Source organism: Pan paniscus, chromosome 10 (assembly GCF_029289425.2).
Source record: "Pan paniscus chromosome 10, NHGRI_mPanPan1-v2.0_pri, whole genome shotgun sequence".
NCBI classification, from domain to species: domain Eukaryota; kingdom Metazoa; phylum Chordata; class Mammalia; order Primates; family Hominidae; genus Pan; species Pan paniscus.
The window spans coordinates 44,338,023-44,361,827 of record NC_073259.2 but is presented as its reverse complement, the minus strand read 5'-3'; the positions used below and the strand labels follow the sequence as shown (position 1 = coordinate 44,361,827).

The window sequence follows — 23,805 nt, the reverse complement described above, 5'->3', positions numbered from 1 at the left end:
CCTTCACATCCTTTCTTCTCCAGCAATCTTGCCCTGGGTTAGCAGAGAGGCCCTCCTAACCCCAGGCTGTGGTGTGAGCATGGTAACACCACTATTCAGAAGTTGGTCAGGGGCACTTCCACCTGGGTAAAAGTTGGGTTTATTCTAGGTCCCTGGGAAGGGGGACAGTCTGGTCAGGGTCAGAGGCAGAGGGCAGGGGGAAGTTTGGGGCAAGTGGGGTAAATGACCCTGGAAGTGCCTGGTGCTGCTGTGGGCAGGTTCTGGGGGTGTCTGAACAGATCCTTGTACAGAAGGGCCGATTACAGCTCCCCCATCAAGCCAGCTGGGAGTGAGGTAAATCAGCCCCTGGGAACTGCAACTGCTGAGAACCCCAGAGCCACACTACGGGAGTTCCAGGGCCCCTCACAGCCCTGCCTAGAAAAACCTTGACCATTGGCCTACCCAGAGTGTCTAAGGGCAGGGGCAATTTCAGGCTGAACTACATGAGAGTGAGGAGACATGCAGACCACAGGTCCTAAGCAGCACCTGTCACTCAAGCCCTGCAGGCAACAGCAGGAGCAGCAGAATGGGGTCTTCTCTCCTTTAAGACATCTATACATTAAAAAAAAAAAAGCATAGTGGATATTGGAGAATTCCCAGAGTTCAAGGACCAGCATAAGGTTCACAGTGCTGTGCCTGACTGGGCTCTTCTCAGCAGCTGCTGGGTTTTAGAAATCAGTAATAACAGCAACAATAATTCACCTTAATAACAGCCTGGCCTCTTTCATCTGCCTAACTCCCAGAGCTGGGAAAATGGTAATTATTGAGCAGATGCCACACCCCAGTGGTGATGCATGATTAATCCAGGAACACTGGCTGGGAAACTGAGGCCCAAGGAGAAGGATTTCCCCTCACAGAGAACTACAGACACAGGCGCCGAGGGCTGCTGGGCGGTGGGGGGTGAGGGTGCCAGTTCCATATCTGCAGTGTTTTGGGAAGGTGCTGAAGACAGGGGTACTCATTCCAGAGTCCTCCAGACTTGGGTTTGGGGAGAAGGTGAAGAAAGACCCAGATATGTGTCCCAAGCCCCCTCCTAGGCTGCAGCAGGGCCTGGTGAGTAGCCTTAGCTGGGAGTCAAGGCCTCTGTTCTTGAGCCCATGCCCCACCCTCCCAGAGTGTCACAAAGCAGGCTGACAGCTGCCTCAGGCACCTCCACATCTATACAGTATGCCCAGGCACCATAGGGTAAGTGAGTGCTCAGCCCTCCCAACAGCCCCACGCCACAGGCACAGTCCATGAAGTGGGAGTGGGGAGCACCTTACAGCCAGGTAGGCAGATCAGATCAAGAAGAGTCAAGAAATGGGGAAGACTGCTTCTTGGGGACCCCAGCCCATCTCTGAAGCCCCCTTGCATCCTTGGTATTGATCCTAAAATAAAGAGATCCTTCCTACAGCAAGGCCTGTCTGACCAGTGCCGTAGAAACCTGCAGAGGAGGTCCAGTTGGCGTCTGCCCTCCAAGAGGGCAGAGGACGGTGGGCAAAGCATCCTAAGAGACCAACGACCTTTTCCCACTGTGTCCCCGGAGGGAACCAGTAGAGACTCAAACTAGGAGGGAAGGGTAAACAAAGATGGAGGCATTGCATATGCAGGTCCATCCACGGCCTGCTGCGTGCCTGGTACTGTGACAGATGCCGGGACAGACAAAATCTAAGCTCCCGAGAAACCACAAGGGCCAAGACAGGCAGCAACCAATGACCTTAGCCTCCAACCCTCCAGGTCAGTGTCTGGGGGAAAATATTATGGGTCTTGTTCTCAGGGATTTGAAGCTGTTTTTCCTCGGCATGTTACAAAGCTGACCAGAGCCCCTGGGGGGTCCTGCGATAACACTCTGACTCTCCAAGGGCCCAGCTCTCTGCTATCTCAGGTTCAAGAACTGGCCCTCTCTGCCTTAAATCCAGCCAGGCTACCTCATGCATAAAACATTAACGCAGAATGGGACCATGTAAAACTACACAGCAGAATCAGGAGTCCTGCCTCTGACACTCACCACCGCATGAATCACTTCCCCCTCTGGACTTCAGTTTCCCCATTTTTAACATGAGGGCGTTGGACTAGACTGTCTCTAGGATTCCTTCCAGCCTATGCTCTGTGTTGTTTTGATGTAGTGGCAGATCCCAGATTGATTTACATAAATTTGCATGTTCAATCAGAAATCCCAAACTCCAAGTATAGAAAATCCAATCAGTCCATTAATGCAGCCAGACTGGGGCTCGGGGAACCTGCCAGGTTCGGGTGAGGGTTGTCGAAGGAGACAGTGAGAGCGGTGGTGAACTGGAGGAGGGGGCTGAGAAGCAGGGGCTAGAAAGGGCACTTGTTTTGAGAGATGCAGCTCTGGTGACTCAGGCATGATGGGGTCAGGGACCCCACTTCGGCTGTCAGGCAAGGGCCCTTTCTCTTCCTCCTTCTAACGGGGCCTCTGGCTGGCCAGCCTCAGAGCCACACCCCAAGAGGGAACAGCAGCTTCTGCCTAGTAACAGCTGCATCCTTCAGTCTGACAGTGACTCCAGCATTAGCCACTTTCTGGGAAACTGACCTCCCTGGGAGCTTCCATTATCCATTCCAACGGCTCACAGCGGTAAGGAAGGCTTCCTTGGGATTTAACCTAAACACCTCCTGCTGCAGCTTCACCTTCATAGGCAGCAGGGCCCAGGGCAGAGGGCTTCCCAGGCCCAGGAGAGCCAGCAGAGGGAAAAGTAACCCAGGGAGAATGTGCCCCTACATGAACAAACCCAGGGCTTCCTTAACCACCACCTCTCCTTCAACATTCCCCTTCACCTGGGAGACCGAGGATGAAAACAAACAAGAAGAACTTCAAGACTTCTGGCTCTTGGGCTGGAAAGCAAGTCCCAACCTGGAGAGCCCAACTCCTGAGAAGTCCTACCCTGGAGAGGGAAGGGGCTGGGAAAGGTGGGGTGGGGGCAGCTTCTCCTCACTGCTGCCACTGGCTGGTATAGCAGGGCCTGGGAGGCTGGCTGGGCTGGATGAGGGCGGTGGGGAAGAATCCTTAGCCCCTTGCCTGGGACCTGGGGGTGTGAGTACAGCAGTGAGGTGGGCAGGGCTGGGGGTGGGATGGGCAAAAGCAGTGGGGCCCTCCTTGCCCTCCTCCTATAAGAGGGCGGGTGGGTGAGTATGTTGTGCTCCCTGGCCCAGATCCTAAAACAAGTCCCAACAGCTGAGACGTAAACTGTCTCCTGGGAATCTGCTTACCCTGCTGGCCCTTGGCTGCCTCCTCCTCTCTCAGCTCCTCTTCAAAGGGCCAGGATGTCTCAGCACAGGCGTGATGGCTGGGCCAAACCCAAGCCAGCAGGAGCAGGAGTTCATATCCCAAGGCACCAGGGGTGTGTGGGACAAGGTCTACTCTCAGGCTTAGAATAAGGGAACCTGTTCTCTCTACCCAGGGTTCTAATCCTAACTAATTGCAATTTAAAGCACACCCAACACTTTAGCTCCCTCTAAATGGAACCATTCTGCCAGAGGACCTTTCTCCCCTATAGATTCACCCATCAGTGGAACCATTCAATGTCAAAAAGTGGAAGGGAATATTACAGCTATCTAGTCCAACTACTGAGATTTAAAGATGGGGAAACTGAGCCCCAGAGAGCAAACTGTCTTGGCCAAGGTCATACAGCAAGCTAGGAAAAGTAGGGACCAGAGCTTCTGACTCTGTCTTTATTGACACCCGCTTGCTCCCCAAACACTTAGGTCTTCACCGGCCTATCATGAAGATCCTTCTTCCCTGCCAACCACGGCACCTGCCCCTCCAGGTCCTCAGTCTCTTCGTGAGGGCCAGAGCTGGAGAAAGATGCTGGAGGGACGAAGCCACCTCATGCACAGACCATAGACTTTGAAAACAAGCTTGAACATGGGAATATCTCCCCGGAAAGGAATACACACGGTTTCTTTGGGATAGGAAACCCACTAATCCCAGGTTGTTTTTAGGAAGATGGGGGGACCAATTTGAGAAGTGAATTTTCCTATCACACAAGGAGTCTCAGAGAGCCAGATGGCGTAATATCTGCAAGGGAGGGTCTGCAACAAGGCAAATGGGCTATGTTCATTTTCCCCGAAAGTACTGACCACAAAACGGTTAGGCATTGACACTCTTTCTACTGCTCCCCAGGCCACCCCTGCCCGGGCCACTTCCTCTGGCTGACCATTGTGCTTAAGAAGGAGGACCCATGACAGACGCGGAGAAGTGGGAGGGAGGGATTGCCTCTACAGCCAGAGAACTCCTTAGCCCAAGACCCCCAGCTCCTCAGCAAGGCAGGCCTTTAAGAAGTAGCAGCTGGACAGACTAGGTGGACTCAGCTGATCCAGCCCTGGGATGCCTGGAAAACCAGGCCTGTGGGAGGTGAGGGCCCTCTGTGCCCTTGGGGCCGTGCCAGGACTGGAGATAACGCGGGACCTTGGGCCCAGGACAGGGAGAGGGGAGCTAGGATCCGGGCAGCCGCTTTCTTAGTTGGGCTAAGCCAGGGAAGCGTCGGGCACAGATGAATTCTCTGCATTCTTCTGGCACCGCAGCCAGCACCCGGAGGGCCTTTTCTGCAGGCGCTGCCCTGTCCCTGCTCCCTGCCCAACCAACCCTTCTCCCTCCCTTAGCTTCTCTTCAGCGTGCAGCCCACCAGGTCCTTCCTCCTTCCCGCAGCCCCTCAAAGCCTTTGAAGGGGCTGTTCTCTAGGAGACCCGGTCTTTCCGCCTCTCCCCGCCTTCCCCAGGCCCTACCGCCCCAGGCCACGGGGAATGGGAAGGAGTGCGAAAGGGAGCCCCAGGCTCGTCTCCGCGCCTGCGCTTTGGGGAGAGAGCCCCTCCCTCCGCAATAACCCGGCACCGCTAAGCGGCACCCGGACGGTGGGATGCAGGTTGGGTGGGGTGAGCAGCTGGGGCAAGGTCAGTGCTTTCAAAGAGGGAGGGGAGCCCGGCCCCCGGAACATCCCCCACTCCCGAAAGTTTCCCTTCCGGGGCCACGGAGTGTGCGCGAGGATGGCGCGGGGGGCGGGAGGGGGTGGGGTGGGGGTGCACAGAGTCGCAGCCGGACCCCCGAGGAGGGTGCGGCTGGAGGGAGGGACGGAGGGGCGGGCAGCAGGGTTTGGGCAGGAAGCCGCGACGCCCTCTCCGACCCTGTACTGCCACGAGAGCCGTACCCTCTACACCCCACTCACCCCGGCCCGGAGCTACAGATCGCCCCCCCGCACTCGCCGCCCTTTCAATCCCAAGTAGACCCAGAACTCACCGAAATCAGGTGTTGAGCTGGGCCAGGGCAGGCCGGATCCGCCAGGTCCATGGCCGCGGCTTGGGGGCGGGGGGCAGAGAAAGGGGGGTGCCGGAGCCGCCTCCTGATGTCAAGGCTTTAAAGGGGCCGGGGAGCCCCGCCCCTGGCTCTGACCCCGCCTCCCTCCTCCCTAGCAGCCAATCCACGTTCAGCCTGAATGCGCGCCCCTCCCAGCCCCCTCCAGATGTTCCCAGGACGCGAGCTAAGTCTGCCCGGCCGGCGCGCGCCGCTTCCGCTTTGGTGGGAAGGACCTCCCTTCCCCCTTATAGAAACACTTTCTCCAGGCCGGGCCGGGCTTGGTAAACCTCAGCCGTGCCTGGGTAGAGGACGCCGGGCTGGGCCGAGCGGGGGTGGAATGAGGGCGTCTAGAACAGAGAAAACTAAGTAGGTGCGCGCGGGCCCACAGGCATGCGCGTTTGCTTCTGTGGGGCTGGGCGTGCACGTGTATGTGTGGTTGTGAGCGTCGGTGTTTGTAATTTGCCTTTCTGCATACGTGTTGGGTGTAAATCCATGGGGGAAAGGCTTGAGTGCCTCTTTGGCCTTAAATGCTCCCGCCTCTCTCTTCTCCAGGATGGGGTCGTCCCCCCAGTAATCTGGAAAACAGTTACAGGAACAGGTTCCTCTCATCAGACGGCAGTGCTGGTCGTTTCCTCGCTGGTTTGGGGGTAAGGCTGGGCAGAAAAAGGATGCAACCTTGTTCTCAACCACTTGCTATCTCGGTGAGGATGAGGAAAAGCAAACAGCCCATCCAGGCCCCTGCAGAGCCTCAGAGCTTCAATATCATTCCCATTAGTCCTTAATTAAACACCTATTTGCCCTTGCCTAAATACCGTATAACCGTCACAGCCTGCATTGTAGTGACTGCCCCAGAAATGTAGGTTCTCACCTGGGTTCTGCAGGGAAATACGAAGGAATCCCCTAGGTACAGTCTCCGCCTACTTCATTAAAATTTCTTTTGTTGCGAGTATACAAAGGATGCAGCTTAGAGTATCATATTAGTCCAATAAAGGAACATAAAAAGTAAGGCAAGTTAGGGTGCTCAGATTGGCTAGGATTAAGAGTTCTTTTCTGAAGGAGGTTTATTTAAATACAGAATTTGAAGGGCAGAGAGAGCTTGAGTAGGGTCCAGGCAGGGTAAAGGCCACAAGGAGATTCAGATAGGAAAGAGCAAATTATCTGCATGGGACCGTGAGCACATCACCGTGGTACTTTGGGAAGTGGGAGAAATTAATGGAGGAGGTTTCTTATGGAGGAGAGCAAAATAAGGATATGGATGTGACAAGACATAAGATAAAGAAGTCATTTTGGGTTCTTGAGCATAGAGGTAGTTTGATGAAAAGAGTGCCCAAGGACAGCTATTACTGGAACCTAAAAGATGTCTTGATGGGTACCCCCACCAGCTTTCTCATTTTTTTGCTTAAAAAATATTTTATTCTTTTCTTTTCTCTGAGATGGAGTCTCACTCTGTCCCAGGTTGGACGGAGTGCAGTGGCACAATCTCTGCTCACTGCAACCTCCACCTCCTGATTTCAGGTGATTCTCCTGCCTCAGCCTCCCAAGTAGCTGGTATTACAAGTGTGCACCACCACACCTGGCTAATTTTTGTATTTTTAGTAGAGACAGAGGCTTCACCATCTTGGCCAGGCTGGTCTCGAACTCCTGACCTCAGGTGATTTGCCCACCTCGGCCTCCCAAAGTGCTAGGATTACAGATGTGAGCCACCATGCCTGGCCCTTAAATTATTCTTAACGTGCAATAAAATGCACACATCTTAGGTGCTTTGTTTGGTGAATTTCAAAATATACACCTATGTAATTAACACCCAAAACAAGATACTGAACCACCACCCTATAAAGTTCCCTCATGCCCCTTTATAGTTGATCACCCCACACCCACCACCACCCTCCCCTGGCAACTTCCTGAATCATAGCACCATAGATTTGTCTGCATTTGTATTTCACATATATGGAGCTTTACAGTATGTACTTGTGTCTGTATCCTTTAGCTTAGTAATGTTTTTGAGATCCATCCATGTGTATCAGTAATCTGTTCTTTTTTATTACTGAGTATTATTCCATTGCATGAATATATCACAATGTGTTTATCCATTCTTCAATTGATGGATATTTGGGTATTTCCAGTTGGGGTTATGATGAATATGGCTGCTATTAACATTCTGATGCAAATATTTTCATAGACATGTTTTCATTTCTCCTTTTCACCTTATTTCTTGATGATAGTGGCATCTTCGGAAGCCTACAGCATTGTGAATTCTTATTAAATCATCTAACATTGAATAGGGATCAGTGGGCTAGTTCTGAGATTACAACAAAAAGTAGACATGGTCCTTTCCTCAAAGGGCTTGAAAGTCCAATAAAACTCCATGTACCTGTTGTATTCCTAATATTGCCTTGTATTCCTAATTCTGCCTTGAGGTAGAAAACCTTAAAAGTCTGCCAGGCATTTCTAACTACTTTTGGATGTTTCCAAATAACTGAATTATTGGAAGTAAACAGAATATCAAGATGATAATTTACTTTCCTTTTTTTTTTTTTTTTTTTTGAGACAGAGTCTTGCTCTGTCACCCAGACTGGAGTGTAGCGGCACAATCTCGGCTCACTGCAAGGTCTGCCTTCCAAGAGGCAATTCTCTTGCCTCTTGCAATTCTCAAGCAATTCTCCTGCCTCAGCCTCCCAAGTAGCTGAGATTACAGGCGTGTGCCACCACACCCAGCTAATTTTTGTATTTTTAGTAGAAACGAGGTTTCACCAAGTTGTCCAGGCTGGTCTTGAACTCCTGACCTCAAGTGATCTGCCCACTTCAGCCTCCCAAAGTGCTGGGATTACAGGTGTGAGCCTCTGTGCCCAGCCAATATTTTACTTTTCATTTAGATGTTTACCCTTGTTTAATAAACAGCCAGAACATCTGTATTTGTCAGAGCAAGTACCTGCGCTCCTTCCTTAAAGGCTATTGTGCACTTGATAATTTCAGCATTCAGATTTTGGCAGATTCTTTATGCTTCACAAACCTTCATCCTCACTGACAGGGGTTGAAAGAAGTGTAGCTACTATTGCTTCAAGATCCCTTTCAGTCTTTTGATGAGGCTTAAGGCACTTTCATTCCTTAGTGCTATTATTTGCATAAATTAAAAATTACACGGAAGTCCCAAAGTTTGTTCTTCACTCTTATGATATACCACTAATCATATATTGTTATTTACTTGAGTCGTCTGTGTAACAAAACAGGCTAGGCCTCTTAGGTCTCTGGTAGCTGCAAGCTGTTACTACTGGTTTAGTAACAAACCAGTTTGGTGGTATTGTCTAACTATGCATGTAGTGCTGGTGCCTGATAGATGGATTCGCAGAGAGATCACCTCGTCACTGCTAACATCAGTACTTTGAATGGGGTTCCCTGCTTTAATACTGTGTGGTCATTCATTTAATGTTGGAGCATCTTCAATTCTCAGAGGTTGAAACTATAGCCATTTAGCCATTGGTTGGTAAGCTGACTCTAGTTTAGAACTACTGGCAACAGGAGATAGTCAGGTTGGTAACTAGCCTCTCAAAACATTTTTTCTTTTTTTTTTTTTCCAGATAGGGTCTTGCTGTGTCACCCAGATTGGAGTGCAGTGGTGTGATCACAGCTCACTGCAGCCTTGACCTCTAGGCTCAAGTGAGCCCCCACCAAGCAGCTGGGACTACAAGTGCGCACCACCATACCCAGCTAGTTTTTTCATTTTTTGTAGAGACAGGGTCTCACTGTATTGCTCAGGCTGGTCTTGAACTCCTGAGATCAAGCGATCCTCCCACTGTGGCCTCCCAAAGTGCTGGGATTATAGATGTGAGCTACCATGCCTGGCCTCAAAACATTTTTGTAATCTGGCTGTTTTCCAGTTGGATGGACTCTGAGTGCAATCTCAATGTCTTTCCTGATCAGTAAGAGGAAGAAAGGAGCTGTTGTATAATCTTTGGTCCACTTGCTATATAGGAATAGATCTTTACTGCTACATATACATAATTCTGTACGGAACAGTCATGTTCCTTGGATTCTGACAGCATCGCCAATATGTGCTTTGAAACCTCCTACCTGGCACAGATATGATGAATCTACTCATATCCTTGAACCTCTTTTTCATCACTTTTCATCATTCAAACATTTTTATTGAATCTATATGCTAAGCTCTGTATATAAAGTATTAGATAACTTGTACAGAGTTCATGTGGGGTATGATAAACAATGAGACTGGAAAGGTAAGCAGTGGGTAGATCATCCTTTATCCTAAGAGCAGTGTAGCCTTTGAATGGTTTTAAGCAGGAGGGTAGCATAATCAGATTTGCATTTTAGATCCGTGTGGTTGCAGTGAGGAGGATAGAGAGAGCAAGACTGAAGTCAGGGGGGCCAGGCAAGGTTTTTGTAGTACCTGAGGAGAAAAACGAGAAATGATGTGGTCTGGACTAGGAAAGTGATAGTGGTGATGGAGAGGACGTAGAAATGCCCAGGGGGCATCCAAGTAGAAACATCTCTCCAACTCGTCAGAACTTCCCAACTGTGTGCCTCAGGAAGAGTTTACGGTGGTGCTGCATAATGGGCTTCACAATTCTCAGGGCAGCACAAGCTTCCTGAGTCAGAGAGCAATCTTGGTTATGCCAGATTGCATCATCCAGCATATAAAACACCATCATTTTCTATGTGTGTACTGACATGGAAAAGGTTGGGAAGCACTGATGTAGGCTGTGGGATAAATAATTCTGAAGCTCAGGAGAGGAATCGGGATGATAGATAAGAGATTTGTGAGTCCTCAGAACGTTGGTGGTTACTGAAGTCATGGAGTTGAGGAGATCATGCAAGGAGAGAAAAGAAAGGAACAGAACCCCAAGGAACATCACCATTAGAGGGGGGTCTCCAGAGAGGGAGAAAGAAAACTGAATGAATGCTGTCACCAGAACCCAAGAAAGGGATTTCCAAAAAAAAGACCAAATACAGTCGGTCCTTCTTATTGGTGGCTTCCACATCCATGCACTCAATCAATTTCAGATCAGAAAAAATAAAAGAATAAAAACTACATCTCTCTGAAGACTAGATCAGAAAAAAAAATAACTACAGCAATAAAAATACAAAATTTTAAAAATTTAGTGTTAACTATTTACAGAGTATTTACATGATATTACATATTATAAGTAATCCAGAGATGATTTAAAGTATATAGGAGAATACCCCTAGGTCATTTGCAAATACTATACTATTTTATGTAAGGGACTTAAGCATCCTTTGATTTTTGTATCCTTGTGGGTCCTGGAACCAATTCCCCATGAATAGGAAGGGATGATTTTTTCGCCCCGATGTTGCTGAGTCAAGTTGGATCAGGACAGAGACTTCCCCACTGACTCTGGCCACATGTCATTGGAGACTTTGATAAAACCAGACTTTATTTGTTTATTTAAAATAGAGATGGGGTCTCACTCCGTTGCCCAGGCTGTTCTCGAACTCCTGGGCTCAAGCAGTCCTCCCCTCTTGGCCTTCCAAAGTGCTAGGATTACAGGCGTGAGCCACCACGCCTGACCTGGCAAAACCAGATTCTGAAGGATTGAGAAAAATTTACAAAGTAAGGAATGGAGACAGGAGATGTTTAAAACTTTTCGGCTGGGCGCAGTGGCCCATGCCTGTAATTCCAGCACTTTGGGAGGACGAGGTGGGTGGATCACCTGAGGTCAGGAATTCAAGACCGGCCTGGCCTACATGGTGAAACCCTGTCTCTACTAAAAATACAAAAATTAGCTGTGTGCGGTGGCACGTGCCTGTAATCCCAGCTACTCAGGAGGCTGAGGCAGGAGAATCGCTTGAGCCTGGGAGGTGAAGGTTGCAGTGAGCCGATTGCGCCATTGCACTCCAGCCTGGGTGATAGAGTGAGACTCTGTCTCAAAAACAAAACAAAAGCACAAACAACAACAAAAAAAATTTTCTAAGATTTTGGCTATGCTGTGAGGGAAAAATTAGGCAGATAGATGGGTGGTACAGTGAGAGTTATTTTAGAAAACACTGGCTAATTTTAAAAATTATTCATTTAAGATTAGTTTTTATAAAAAGTAATATGTCCATATGGTTTAATAATCAAATAATACAGAAGCAATTATTTGCTGCATTCCTTACCTCCAGCAATGAGCCATTTTAACTTTTTGGCTGATTCTTCTATATGGCTAAATATGCTTAACTGCCATTCCTTTTTTTTTTTTTTTTGAGATAGAGTCTCACTCTGCTGTCCAGGCTGGAGTGCAGTGGCACGATCTCGGCTCACTGCAACCTCTGCTTTCTAGGCTCAAGCAATCCTCCCACTTCGGCCTCCCGAGTAGCTAGGACTATAGGCACACGCCACCATGTTCAGCTAATTTTAAAATTTTTTTTGTAGAGATGAAGTCTTATTGTCTTACCCAGGCTGGTCTGTAACTCCTGGGCTCAAGTGATTCTCCTGCCTTGGCCTCTCAAAGTGTTGAGATTACAGACATGAGCCACCGCACCCGACCTGAGGACCTCATTTTTATGGGCACTAATTGCACATCCTTTTTTTTTGTTTTGTTTTGTTTTGTTTTTGAGACGGAGTCTAGCCCTGTTGCCCAGGCTGGAATGCAGTGGTGCGATCTCGGCTCACTGCAACCTCCGCCTCCCAGGTTCAAGCGATTCTCCTGCCCAAGCCTCCCAAGTAGCTGGGATTACAGGCGCGTGCCACTACGCCCAGCTAATTTTTGTATTTTTAGTAGAGACGGGGTTTCACTATGTTGGTCAGGCTGGTCTCGAACTCTTGACCTCGTGATCCACCCACCTCGGCCTCCCAAAGTGCTGGGATTACAGGCGTGAGCCACCGCGCCCAGCCAATCCTTTCTGCCTTTTTTTTTTTTTTTTTTTTTTTTTGAGATGGAGTCTCGCTCATGTTGCCCAGGCTGGAATGCAGTGGTGCGATCTCAGCTCACTGCAATCTCCACCTCCCGGGTTCAAGCGATTCTCCTGCCCCAGCCTCCCAAGTAGCTGGAATTACAGGTGCGTGCCTGCACATCCTTTTTGAAACTAACTGCCACAGACATGAAATACAGTGGTTCCTCCCAACAGGTCAGGTAACTGCTCAGCCAATCTGTTACTAGGGAACAGGTCAGGTTCAGATGCTGAAGTGTCTCCGAAAGCTTTTAGTTATTGAGGATTTCTTTTTTTAAGACAGTATCGCTCTATTACCCAGGCTGGAGTGCAGTGGCATGATCTTGGCTCACTGCAACCTCAGCCTCCTGGGCTCAAGTGATCCTGCACCTCAGCCTCCCAAGTTGCTGGACTACAGGTGCGTGCCACCACTCCCAGCTAATTTTTTTTTTTTTTTTTGTATTTTTTGCAGATTTGGGGTTTTGCCATGTTGCCCAGGCTGGTCTCAAACTGCTGAGCTCAAGTGACCCACCTGCCTAAGCCTCCCAGTGTTGGGATTACAGGCATGAGCCACTGCACCTGGCAATTTCTTAATTAGCCATGTTGGACAAAGCCCTTGTGTATCCTTCTGCTCACTGAGGTTATTTTCTGTTAACAAGGAGTTATCTGGGAAAGGTGCCACTTGGCTTTTGTAAGCCAGTCTCACTGTAGTCAGAGCCCATGTATTAGTTTTATAGTGCTGCTGTAAGAAGTCACCACAAACCTTAGTGGTTTAAAATACTGATTTATTCTCTTACAGCTCTGGAGATTAAATCTGAAATCAAGGTGTTGGCAGGGCTGTTCCTTCTGGAGGCTTCAGGGGAGAATACATTTTCTTGCTTTTTCTAACTTCTAGAAGCCACCTGCATTCCTTGACTTGCAGCCCTTCTTCACATCACTCCAACCTCTTGCTTTTGTCATTACATCTCCTACTGTGGTCAGCTCTCCCTCTGCCTCCCTATTATAAGAACACTGATGATTGCACTTAGGGTATATTCTGATCATCCAGGTTAATCTCCCTATCTGAAGATCCTCAATCTCATTTGCAAAGCCCCTTTTGCTAAAGGAGGTGGACATCTTGGGGGACCATTATTCATCCTACCACAGCCCCATGTATGTTTCTGTGCACTGCCTTGGTGGAGTGAGAGGAGAGAGCACCCAGCAGGGTTACAAGGTTTCAAAGTGTTCCTAAATTAAGAGCTTGTGGGTAAACTCAGCTCTGTATCTACTGTGATAACTGAGACCATCATAAACTAGCCTCATTTCCATTAGTTCCATATCCCTCCCTCCCAACACTGCTTCCTTTAAAATGCTCTGTAGCACTGAAGCTGGACTGCTTATTACTTCATCATCCTGAAAAACAAGTTATCAGAGATAGTAAGATGCATGTTTTCTACAAGGTGAGATGTTTTTCTCATAAGCCTCCGGTCTAACAAGTGCAGTTGTGGTCTGCGGCATGCTCACACAGTGTAATAGCACCTTATTTTTCTTTATCACTCTATATTCTGCAAAATACCTTCACATCCTTAGCTCATTTGGGCATAGGAAAAGGAAAGTGGTGTTATTTCGTTGTACAGATGAGTAAACTGTGGCTGTAAGGCAGACAATGGATGGAAGGTAGATGACTTTAATATAGGAACCTCCCACCAGGCACCAGACACATGTATGGAATGAAACTTACGTGTAATTGATAGAATTTGCTGCTGGACTTTGAGAGCATGTCAATGTAGGGGAGTGTAAGTGAGAAAATCAACTGAGGTTTCTAGCATAAGCAATGATTACTATCAAATGAGATAGGACTAGGTTTTGAATGAGGGTAGTGAGCTTGCTTTTGAGATCTGTTGATTCTGATGTACCTAAGAACTAAGGGATATAATGACAAAACAGGAAAAATGCTAGTCTGGAACTGTGGATGTCGGGCTACCAATATATTTGGGGACCATAAGCATGTAGGTAGTTGTTAAAACCATAGGGAAGAACTCACCCCAGGAAAAATACATAGAGGAGGACTGAATGGAACCGTAAGCACTCAAAGTATGGTCTACCTCTGCTTGCCTCAGAATCATCTGGGGGAGCTGTTAAAAATAGATGCCTCATTGTGAAATGTACTTAATGTCACAAAATTGTATACTTCTAAAAAAATTATCAATTTATCTTTTAATTTTTTAATCCAATTTTTGATGGGATTTCCACGTTCTGAAAAACTGTACTTAAAAACGGTTAAAATGGTAAATTTTATGTATATATTACAATAGAAGAATGCAAAAACAAACAAAAAAACAGAAAATAGATTCCTAAGCCCCATTCCAGACCTGAATTACTAAGGTTTTGCCCAAAGGCAGGCCTAGCAAGTCCAGAAGCCTGAAGAAACCAGGTAAGATTCAGAGAGCCCAGGAACTGACATATTTTAAGACTAGCCTAGTCTGATCTTTATAAATAAGCCCCAAAAGCAGCCCTCTCCATAACCCATAACCAGGACCACTTTTCCTAGGCCATCTCAATCCAGATATCCTAGCTCATCACTCCACAGATTCATTCTCCTCAAGATTTGTTCCAAACAATGGGGAACAGATACTGATTCTTTCAATTATGTGCCTTGGACATTTTACCAAAAGCTCCTGCCAGGTTTTGCGGCTGCCTGATCGTTAAGGAATTAAGGAGAATGAACATAATTCTCAATATAAAACCCTTTCAATATCTTTCTTGGTCTTCTTGCCCTCCCATCTCACTGCTTCTGGAAACTTAATCTGTTCTTTTCTTTCCCTTTTTCTATCAGTGATTCAGGGATTGGATGAGTCTCTGTGGTTTGTTTTGCCCTGAAGAGCAGAAGGCTTCTGTCCCAACTGGTGTTGCCAAAGCAACATATTAATTCCATGCCATGATCCTGGGTCAAGATCTGCACAATCTGATTGGGCATGTCACCTCGGATGGCAAGGGAGTGGAAGTGGTCAAAATCATGGAGTCCCAGCTTTCGGAGACGCCTTGCAGCTGCCCGGTAACACTTCCAGGGTTGGGGCTCCACAAGGAGGTAGCGGCAGAGGGAGGAAAGATGGGCCAGGAACTCCCATAGGCCATGGTCTCCATGATTCAGATGAATCCACATGGTTATTGACATGCAGAAGCCAATGTCAAAAACTGAACGTCCAAATTGGCTTAAGAAAGAGCTCAAGAGAACCTTCCGGGTCCTTTGATTCATGAAGTCCAGGGTGATAAAAGTCAAGGCATCAGGAAAAGGACATTCTTTTTCGGCTCGCTTCACCAGGACTGGATCTATGTCGCAGCAGAGGAGACGGAATTCTCTTGAGGCATCTGAGCAGGTCTCCCCGTCAGGTAGGGAGAGGAAGTGTTTGTATAGAGCCACACTCAGATCCTAGAGGAATCCAAAACAGCTTTGTCACTGCAGTTCTCAATCAGTGAATGGAAGAGAAATCTGTATCATTCTCCCACTGAGAATGCCACTTACCTCTGGCTGTATAGGATGTGAGGTTCCTAAACCATAACCTAAAGAGGTTGTGCAAAAATTTTCTACAGAGTAGGCTCTCAGTGCCCTCCAGGGGTCACATGCTGTAATGCATCATCCCCATATTTTCCTGACACTGATGATAGATTGGGTTATATAGCTGAAAGTTACAGCCAAATGGATGCAGCAAAGGAGCCTACAGCAGTATTTCCCAGCTTAGGTAATATGCTGATAAACTCACTCTTTTTCTGGGTATCTCAAGACCCCAGGGCGGAGGAAAGGGGTCCAGAGGCATAACCAGTGTCTCTTACCAGGAAAGTGAGGAATACAGCAAGCACAATCTTACAAAAACCTGCTTCTCAGACCCGCGGTGGGGGAAGTCTGGATTCCAAAGTCCTCATTCAGCCTTCACTAAAGCTTCAATTTTACTGTCTTAGGATTCACCACCTCCTTCTGAGACATTCTGCTTCTATAACCATCATTGCTAAAAGTCACTGCTAACAACCTTCTAGACAAGTCCAATGATTTGTGATTTTTACCACATTAGCACCTTTTTTACTCTTAAGTCACCATCTCCTTTCTCTAACTTTGAATTCTTTTTTTTTTTTTTTTTTGAGACAAAGTCTGGTTCTGTCAGCCAGGCTGGAGTGCAATGGCGTGATCTCAGCAACCTCTGCCTCCCAGGTTCAAGCGATTCTCCTGCCTCAGCCTCCTAAGTAGCTGGGATTACAGGCATGCATCACCACACTCAGCTAATTTTTGTATTTTTAGTAGAGACAGGGTTTCACCATGTTGGCCAGGCTGGTCTTTAACTGACCTCAAGTGATCCACCTGCCTCGGCCTCCCAAAGTGCTGGGACTATAGGAATGAGCCACTGCACCTGGCCTCTTTGATTTCTATAACCATTATAACTAACTCAAATTTGTGTTTTTCCACATAGTATTTTCAAGGCATTTTTCTGTTTACTACTTTATTTGCTTGGTGTAACAAGCATGTGAGGAAAATATTTATTTATGCCTTTTCTGCAGGTGAAGAAAATGCACAATGGAAACCACCCAGATGTCCAATGATAGTGGCATGGACAAATAAATGTGGTATAATCATGAAGATAGAATACTAAATAGCAGTTAAAAAATGAAGGCACCCAGCTTGGTGCACAACATGGATGATTCTCACAAATACATAATGTTGAGAAAAAAAGCAAGCCATAACAGAAAATATATGACAAGCATCCATTTACATGAAGCTCAAAAATGGGTGAAATTAAAGTACATCGTTCAGGGAAGAAAAACAGTACACTATAAAGAAAAGCAAGGAAACAACAGAAGGCTAGTTGTTACCTCTGGGTAGAGATAGAGGTTTATGAACAGGAAAAGGCATATAGGGGAAGTTGTGGGGTGCTGAAAATGTTTATTATTTATTTATTTATTTATTTTTGAGACAGGATCTTACTCTGTTTCCCAGGCTGGAGTACAGTGGTGTGATCACTGCAACCTTGACTTCCCAGGCTCCAGAGATCCTCCTACCTCAGCCTTATGAGTAGCTGGAACCACAGGTGCACACCACCATGCCCAGCTAATTTTTGTATTTTTGGTAGGGATGAGATTTTGCCATGTTGCCCAGGCTGATCTCAAACTCCCGAGCTCAAGCAATCCACCAGCGTCAGTCTCTGAAAATGCTGGGATTACAGGCGTCAGCCACTGCACCCAGCAGTTTTTTGGGTTTTTTGTTGTTGTTTTATTTGAGACAGGGTCTCACTTCGTCACCCAGGCTGGGGTATGTGGCACAATCAAGGCTCACTGCAGCCTCGACCTCCTGGGTTCAAGCGATCCTCCTTCCTCAGCTCTCTAAGTAGCTGGGACTACAGATGCCCACCACCACACCTGGCTAATTTTTTTTAGAGATGGGGTTTTGCCATGTTGCCCAGGCTGGGAAAAGAGTTTTTAAAATTGAAAAAAAAAGCACCCATAAATTATGGTACATCTATCCAATGAAACATTAGGAAGCTGCTAAAAAAAGAATGCGGTGATATAAATAATCTCAGAATTAAAATCTACTAATAGTGTGTTACCATTTGTAAAACTAAAAGGGGGGTACTTATATGTACATAAATGCTGGTATACACACAAGACTGATACCTAAGAAATTATGAACAGTAGTGCCACTGTGTGGGGGAAAAGGAGGATTTAGGGTTGGGAGTAGAGACTTACTTTTTACTATATACCCCTTTGTAGTTTGAATTTTTTTGTTTCATCAAGTGCAAGCATTTTTTTTTCCCTTTCCTGACTACAAAGATCCACAAGAAAAAGCATTTTTTAAAAACTGCAAAACAGAAAGCTCCATAAACGTACAGCCAGGTTTGGGAACCACTACCCTAGTTAGCTGCCAACTATGTCTTTACCTCTCATGTGTATACTACTCTCAACTTTAAAATCTCTGGTGGTTTCCTAATGCCTTTCGTGAAATCCCAAGCCTTAACCTCAGTCTCTCTTTTCCATTGTTTTTACCCTCTGACTTCCCGTATCATCACAGCGGAGAAATTTTGCAGGGGACACAGGACATCAACCCATCTCCTCATTCCAGTCTTTGAGACTGTATCCAAATGTCCCCTTCCTACTATCAGCTGAGTCCCACAAGGTCTGAAGTCGTCCCCCAAAGTCTCTTCTGTAAAAGGACAGCAACGTAACAATTGTCCCCCGCCCTCTAGATGCTGGACTGGAGTGATGCAGGGAGCGCAGAGAGGGTACTAACTTTTGAAGCATTTGCCATGGTAAGTTCAGACTGCCTGCTAGTGTAGAATATCCCAGTGGCTACAAATAGGTGTGGGAGAGACATTTCCTTATTTTGCATGTGGTTTGATTATAATCATATGCCTAAGAATAGTTTGCAGCAAGAAGAGTGGCAGTGCCACCCTTCTCCATTCCCTTGGGCAAAATGCTTTATTTGCTTCTCGATCCTCTCCACTGTACTCTATCAACTCACTGTTTTGTTTTGTTTTTGAGACGGAGTCTCGCTCTGTCGCCCAGGCTGGAGTGCAGTGGCACTAGCTCGGCTCACTGCAAGCTCCGCCTCCCGGGTTCACGCCATTCTCCTGCCTCAGCCTCCGGAGTAGCTGGACTACAGGCGCCCGCCACCACGACCGGCTAATTTTTTGTATTTTTAGTAGAGACAGGGTTTCACCGTGTTAGCCAGGATGGTCTCGATCTCCTGACCTTGTGATCCACCCGCCTCGGCCTCCGAAAGTGCTGGGATTACAGGCGTGAGCCACCGCGCCCGGCCTACTCACTTTTTTTGAAATAAACATGCAGGTCCCAGGGTCTGTCCTGCACTGTATAGCACACATGAGTCTTAATATCAGGCATGATTCTGTCACCCTTGGCTCTTCTCTCCCAGTAAACCAAACCTAACCCCATGTTCCCAAACGTGTGTCTCTGGAAGCCCCATCTCCCCAGCCAAAGCGCCAGGCACGCTGGACAGAGGCCACCCTAGATACAAGGACCGTTCCCACCTGGGGTCTGGCCCTGAAAGAAAAGTGGGAACGTAGTCGACAAGGACTCCTCTCCAAGAGAGATTCCTAAGACAGATGGTGGAACGCTGGCGGGCAGGCAGCAGCGGCACTGGCTCAGTCAAAGCCACGCTTTATACTCGTTTTGGGAAAGTTTCGATGGGTGTTAGCCCAGGCCAAAACCACAGTGGATGTGTAGGCAGCCAACCACTTGGCTCCGGATGCTCCAATCCCTCCCCTGTCACTCACCCCGGAGTTACACCCCACGTCGAGCCCCAGAATCGGCCCGTTCTCGGGACTCTCAGGAAAGAGCTGTCGAAGCAGCTCCGGGGGCAGGAGGCGGAGCCGTTGCTCCGGAGGGTGGAAGCGAGAATAATGAGGAAAATTTCCGAACGGGGCGGCGCCAGGTTCCAGAACTCGCGATTCCTCTTCCGCTGCGGTCTCCTTAACACTCCCTCCATCCAGTTCCGTGGGCACCGCCATTAGCCTCAACACCGCCTCTGGGCCGTGGCGGAACCGGAAGCCGGGAACCTGCTGTCGGCGTGGGCGGTGGCGGTGCCAGCGCGCGTGCGCCGAACGGCTAGGGCGGGTGGCTAGAATTCTGCGGTGAATCAGAAAAGCTGTCCTGATTTCCTCTCGCTGTATACCTGGAGCCGGCTAGCGCCTGGGGCTTGCCTTGTATTATTGAACCCTCATCACAACACTGGGAGGGGATTAGCAATATCATCCACGTTTTACAGGGATGAAACAAACTTCTGAGGGCTAAGTGTCTTGGCCAAGCTGACATAGTTTGAAACTTGGGCTACTTGACCCAGAACAAGTATACTAGTTTGTTGGGATCTTGGAAATCAATTTTAGTCCAATTTCCTTTCTTTATAAATGCAAAAAGTGAGACCGAGAGAACTTATTTGTCTGGGGTCATACAGTGAATCTGTGACTCAAAAACTTCCACCCCGTTCAGGAAAGGGTAGCCAGGAGGTGCAGGTCACTTGCGAAGCCAGCCGACTGAGCCCTGTCCCCCAGGGGCAACTGTAGACCATGAGCTCCTTGAGAGGCAAGGACCGTGCCTTAAGAGCCAGCACTTAAAGAGTGCTTACCAGGCACCAGACACCCTTGTAAGCTCCTTAGTCAATCCTCTCACCCCGTGAGAAAATGACCGTATTATTATTCTTTTTATATAGATGAGGACACTGGAGTACAACAAAGTAACTTGTCCAAGATCCCACAGTTAGAAATGATGGTACTAGGATTCGAACCCAGGTAGTTTGGATCCAGAGGATGTGCTTGCAACGCTGTGTTATTCTCAGCCTTGAGTCTCCTATACTTAACATGGGCCTGGCACAAAGATGCTCAACAAATGTTGTTGAATGAAAACTCAATAGAGGATACAATAAGGCCAGATCTGTTTGGGGAAACTTTAAATGGAAGGGAGAAAGGATGCCAACTGAAGCAGACATAGTGAAATGGAGTTGGGCAAGATGTGACTCAGAGATTGGAAATAACAGAGCTGATAAGGAGAGGAACTGAAGGGTCAACCTAGGTAGCAGGTTCCAGTCAAAAGCCAGGATGGCCCAGAATATCCGTCAGGGTCAACCAAGCATCAGCAGAGTTGTGCAGGACCCCCAACCCCACCCCTGCACCTGGCCCACCCATCTTAAAGGGGTATCCTGCTCCATGAGGCTGGCAGTTCGGTAAACTTCTTATAAGGCACTGGAGCATGACTCCTGCAAACAGTACCATCAGGAGTTAAAATAAGCGCTGCTTTCCTCTCAGTTTTTACTGTATATTTTCTTTTTCTTTTCTCCTTTTTTTGAGATGGAGTCTCACACTATTGCCTGGGCTGGAGTGCAATGGCACGATCTCGGCTCACTGCAACCTTTGCCTCCCAGGTTCAAGTGATTCTCCTGCCTCAGCCTCCCAAGTAGCTGGAATTACAGGCACCCGCCACCATTCCTGGCTAAGTTTTTGTATTTTTTAGTAGAGACGGGGTTTCACTATGTTGGCCAGTCTGGTCTCGAACTCCTGACCTCGTGATCTGCCCACCTCAGCCTCCCAAAGTGTTGGGATTACAGGCGAGAGCCACCACGCCCAGCCTTTACTTTATATTTTCATCTCTATCTGGCCTGCTGTTTCTCTAGTTTCACTTATTTGAGGACATAAGTTAATAAAAGTCACTCTGGAATTTAGTAAACCACAGTATTCTGCACAATTACAGAAAAGGAGAAAAAGCTGCACCGTTTTGACAAATTTTGGTGAGCTGAGCTGAACTTACCTCTTTTTGTCACTAGATGACGCTAGCACAAATAATTAACAATTTTCAAGGAGCTGGAATCACCTTGCTTCCAGGACAGTGAATGGCAAGAACTCCTGACCCTGGGGTTCCTCCAGAAGCAAAGATAGGCCCTGGTAACATTACTGGTTCTAAAATGCCTGAGAGGTGACCTCATAAAGAGGTGTTTTAATTTGATCCACTCTGGTGACTTTTCTAACCTATGACCACTTTTCAGAGCCTGAACAGCACAGGTGTCTTGACAATACTTGACAATACCAGCCCCAGCACCTTAAATAGCTGTAGCAGCACCTAAGAGCTCACTCTGCACTTTGGTCAGCCAGGTTTTATGGAGTGAGATGCATATATAATTCCAAGGGAAAGGGGAAGAAGGGGCGCCCTCTTTAAGGAAAAACTCCCACCAACTTACAAATATAAAGACAGGTATAAAAGTGAATATTTATTTATGAGAAATCACAACAAATTACAAATTTTGAAAAGCTGACTACTACAAGCATCACAACAAATTTTCTATAGGCTGGGCGCGGTGGCTCACACCTGTAATCCCAGCACTTTGGGAGGCCGAGGCGGGCGGATCACGAGGTTAGGAGATCGAGACCATCCTGGCTAACACGGTGAAACCCCGTCTCTACTAAAAATACAAAAAATTAGCCGGGCGAGTTGGCGGTCGCCTGTAGTCCCAGCTACTCGGGAGGCTGAGGCAAGAGAATGGCGTGAACCCCAGGGGGCGGAGCCTGCAGTGAGCCGAGCTAGTGTCACTGCACGCCAGCCTAGGCGACAGCGAGACTCCGTCTCAAAAAAAAAAAAAAAAAAATTCTATAATAGTTTGATTGACTAAATGCTAGTCACACTTGAATATTACTTTTTTTCTTACATTTTTGGCTGCATACTCTTTGATTGCTTCTTCACATGACAATCACTTGATAATATCATTTTAGAGAGCGACCAGGAAGGTAATTCAGTCTTTTCTTAGCCTGGTGGATCAAATTTGTCTTTTATTATTTGTGGCAGTTATAAAAGTTTCTTTCAAGTTCAAAGTTGTTATTGGCAATGTCATGTAAATTTTTTGGTTTGTTATCACATTGGGGGAGAAATTTGATTAAATTTCTTTCATTTATTAGCTGGAAGATTTCAGAGCATTTCAAATTTTCTTGTGCAAGAAATAATCTTAGATCTACTCTTCGAATGGACTGTATTCATTAGCCAATTTGTCGTTGAAAACCTCATTATGAATGGTGCATTATAAAATTTTTATCATCTGCACTGATAGCAGTAATTTGTGTCAAGTCAGCAAAAGAATTTAAACATAGGGATTCTGATAAATTGTGTATTGTACAATTCCCATCAAGAAATAAAAGAATGCATGGCGCATTTATAATTATATATGCTGTGCTATTGAGTTACTGTGTTATTGCCGACAGGACAAAACTTGTTTTGACTGGTGTTTAATAAGAGACAGAATCTTCTGCTTATGATTGGAATAATTTTCTTCAGACTAGCTTCTGACTTCATATATTTTCAAACTTTTAGGCCCACATAACTTCGGGTGCCAGGTGCTATTGGACACCTTTATATCCTGGTTTGATCTAAGCCCTTTTTTTTTTTTTTTTTTTTTTTTTTTTTCTGAGACAGAGTCTTGCTCTGTCGCCCAGGCTAGAGTGCAGTGGCGCGATCTCGGCTTACTGCCAGCTCCGCCTCCCGGGTTCACGCCATTCTTCTGCCTCAGCCTCCCGAGTAGCTGGGACTACAGGCGCCCGCCACCACGCCCGGCTAATTTTTTGTATTTTTAGTAGAGACGGGGTTTCACTGTGTTAGCCAGGATGGTCTCGATCTCCTGACCTCATGATCTGCCCGCGTCTGCCTCCCAAAGTGCTGGGATTACAGGCGTGAGCCACCGCGCCCAGCCGCTCTTCTACCTACACGTCACAATAGCAGGTAAGTCAGCTTGCTGGATGAATAAGAGTACTTCTGGAAGGTATTCCTGTGTCTGGGTTGCAGGTGGTAGCTATGCATGGAAGTGTCGGTATGCCATATGAATAGATACCAAATGGAGTTTATTCCCAACTCAACTTCCCTGTAGCTTTTATTTCCCAAAAATGCCTGTGGCCACTTCGGTGCCATCTAACACAAGGGAAAATGTGAAGGAGGGGAAGTCAGAGCAGAAATAGACAGCAGCCTTAACCAACTGCAGTTAAAATATCTTACTTTTTCCAATTTTACAAAAACAAATGACCTGGTAAACACATTGCAAGGGCCTTGGAAAGGTCCTACATGGGAGTGAGGACCTCGAAGCCTGAGGTTCA

General features: G+C 47.2%; 2 protein-coding genes and 1 long non-coding RNA gene across 7 annotated transcripts in view; 1 reads left to right on the top strand and 2 right to left on the bottom strand.

The window, feature by feature from the left end:
* NCKAP5L (NCK associated protein 5 like) overlaps positions 1-5,539 on the bottom strand; it is a 37,471-nt gene extending 31,932 nt beyond the window's left edge. For 3 of the 4 annotated variants that reach the window (XM_034935917.3, XM_034935916.3, XM_008951190.4), the window contains exon 1: positions 5,270-5,403. The gene's annotated coding sequence lies outside the window, so the exon portion shown is untranslated. Of the gene's footprint in view, positions 1-5,269 lie in introns of all 4 variants that reach the window. The other variant, XM_003825848.5, reaches the window with a different exon arrangement.
* A 13-nt stretch (positions 5,540-5,552) lies between these two features.
* Positions 5,553-17,763, top strand: LOC103782839 (uncharacterized). Of its 2 annotated transcripts, none has more exons than XR_010108925.1 (3): positions 5,553-5,692; positions 5,879-5,973; positions 15,024-17,763. It is a non-coding gene; the product is annotated as an uncharacterized LOC103782839 (long non-coding RNA). The 2 variants fall into 2 exon arrangements; XR_608345.5 differs by having other exon boundaries at positions 5,879-6,027.
* Positions 12,977-23,759, bottom strand: BCDIN3D (BCDIN3 domain containing RNA methyltransferase). Its single transcript, XM_003825849.5, has 2 exons — positions 19,462-23,759; positions 12,977-15,617 (listed from the first exon to the last, which is right to left on the bottom strand). Exons 1-2 carry the CDS (start codon positions 19,693-19,695, stop codon positions 14,973-14,975), a joined length of 879 nt encoding a protein of 292 aa, XP_003825897.2. The 5' UTR covers positions 19,696-23,759; the 3' UTR covers positions 12,977-14,972.
* Between the last annotated feature and the right edge of the window lie 46 nt (positions 23,760-23,805).

Coding starts and splice junctions, on each gene's coding strand:
- BCDIN3D (XM_003825849.5), bottom strand. CDS start 19,695: ATGGCGGTGCCCACGGAACTGGATGGAGGGAGTGTTAAGGAGACCGCA. Junction 15,618..19,461: donor ACGTGGGGTGTAACTCCGGG/GTGAGTGACAGG, acceptor GGATTCCTCTAG/GATCTGAGTGTGGCTCTATA.